The 2,500-nt window shown below is 29.1% G+C and overlaps 1 protein-coding gene across 1 annotated transcript in view; it reads right to left on the bottom strand.

The window, feature by feature from the left end:
- Positions 1-1,076: 1,076 nt before the first annotated feature.
- LOC137626925 (neuroligin-4, X-linked-like) overlaps positions 1,077-2,500 on the bottom strand; it is a 67,126-nt gene continuing 65,702 nt past the window's right edge. Inside the window, exon 10 of the mRNA XM_068357910.1 lies at positions 1,077-2,500. This exon is cut by the window's right edge and continues 137 nt beyond it. Within this exon, the coding sequence (XP_068214011.1) occupies positions 1,649-2,500 (852 nt within the window). The 3' untranslated portion in view covers positions 1,077-1,648.

Raw genomic sequence — 2,500 nt, 5'->3', positions numbered from 1 at the left:
TATATGTATATATATATATATATATATATATATATATATATATATATATATATATATATATATATATATATATATATATATATATATATATATATATATATATATATATATATATATATATATATTTTCATATATATATATATATATATATATATATATATATTTATATATATATGTATATATATATATATATATATATATATATATTATATATATATATATATATATATATATATATATATATATATATATATATATATATATATATATATATATATATACATATATATACATATATATATATATATATATATATATATATATATATATATATATATATATATATATATATATATGATTATTCATTTTCCAAATCCGGCTCACCACATCTTCGAGTTCTATTAACTCGTTCCCCAATGTCCTTGAATTTGCTAAATCAATCAAATTCGGGGTATATTGAATATTATTTAATAAACCCTGATATATTTTCGTTTATTCGATCATTTTGTTTTTAGAAAGAATTTTAATTTTTGCCATATCTTGTTTATAGGTAACGAAACACTTTGATAGAGAAATTGACTTTTTATTCGTTACAAAAAGCACACGCATATATACATACACATAAACGGATAAACATATCCCGCCAAAAAACCAGTTTAAATATAAAGTTTCACAACAACAAAACATTCTATTGTAAATGGCAATAGTTATAATGTTCACTTTCTTCTTCTTAGATAGACACTATTAGGGTTTCCATTTTTTTCTTATATCAATTTTATATGATTTTATTAGGCTTATCTATGAACATCTCAAAATGGGTATTTGTTTTAGTTTTTTATTTATTTATTGAGGATTTTCGTTTTTGGATATTCTTTTAAATATCATTATCACTCATAATCAAATCTCAAATCCAATTTAATTGATATGTTTTTAAATCTTTGAATTTAATTAAAAGTATTTTTCTCTTAATTGGGCACCAGTTACTTTACTTAGGGATATCAGATATTTTATTAAATGTGGAAAAAAAAGTTCCTGATTATGAAAGTAGACAAATTTCTATTAACTTTAGGAATAGTTAATGTACCCATTATTGGTGTCCGGGAATTTTCACATGTTAAATACCACATTTCCTTTCTTATTAGCAATTATTACTGCCAATAATTGATTGGTAGAAAGGAAATGTAAATCATTATGTTTTTACATCTCTGATAATGTTCTAATTGCATCACAATAATGGATGTGTTTGATCAATATTGTTTAATAACATACCCATTATACTAAAAACAAACAAACAAACAAAAACTAATCAATTAAAAAGATTCTTTGATCGAAGAATATACTTAGATGAGATGGCTAGTTTTCTGAAAACTATTGTTTTTCTAAGTATCATGAAGTGAGTGTTTTATTATTCAAGATAATTAGTTTTATTATTTGGCCTTTGTTAAGTATAACTCTGAAGACGATATGGTAATCTTGGAGGGCAATATTGAGATAATGGACTAGATCAAAATTAATCATAGAACCGATTTGCCCTGTATTCTAGACTCTAGAATATGTTTGATATACTCTAGAATCTGGAGTATATCTAACAATTGTTTTTAAAGTATTGGAACTTTTTTTTAGTATATTATGTTGATATACCCATTAACTACTCCCTAAGAGGCATCGTAGAAGCACTGCTCAACAAATAATTTGGAATTAGTTGTCCATCGTTCGGAGAATAACTTGTAACTGTTTGGCCTGCGTTGGCTGAATAGTTTTGGACGAGTTGATTCACTTTTGTTGAATACATAGGGACGAGTTGACCATCCGATGGTGAATATGTAGAGACAAGTTGACCATCATTCGGAGATGTGTAAGAAGCTACAGGTTGCTTGAGAGTTGTAACTGTTAATAAATTTTCTTTTGGTTCGCGTATCCTTTGTGTATTCGTAATGGTGCCATGCGTATCTGGAGAGATCCTATTGGATGTTACACCAGTTATATCGTCTATGGTTTGTAGGCTGCTTATGTAGTCTGGCGTACAGTCATGCTGGGACTCCTCTTCAAAGGCTGTGGCCAGGTTGCTACGCATTGTGATAGAAGGCCTCAGGGTTCCATAATGCGCTGGGGCATATATTGTCTTACAGTTGTCCCCAGATGAGTGCAGCTGGACGTCATTCCAGCTCTCGCTAATCGCGTCCTGCGAGCCTCTGGGGAGACTCCGGCGGTTGGCCTTATGTCGATAATAAACGGTAGTAAGAACCAAGATATTTAGGATTAGCAAAGAGCAGGCAATGGCCACTGTCACACTGATTGCAGTCGTGTAGGGGAAATTCTTCCCCATTTGACTCAGCATATCCAAATTAGCTGATTCACTGACCTGATTTTTGTTAGCCTTAGCTATAATTGTCACGTTATAGGGTGTATTTGTTGGGCCAGTGAAGGCTGGAGTGATTGGGTTAGATAAAAAGCCTTTAGTAATGTTATACTGACCTATTGATTGAGTGTATAAACCAGA

This window comes from Palaemon carinicauda, chromosome 34 (genome assembly GCF_036898095.1).
Source record: "Palaemon carinicauda isolate YSFRI2023 chromosome 34, ASM3689809v2, whole genome shotgun sequence".
In the NCBI taxonomy this organism is placed as follows: domain Eukaryota; kingdom Metazoa; phylum Arthropoda; class Malacostraca; order Decapoda; family Palaemonidae; genus Palaemon; species Palaemon carinicauda.
The sequence above is the reverse complement of the archived record's forward strand: the minus strand, read 5'-3'. Positions and strand labels throughout refer to the sequence as shown.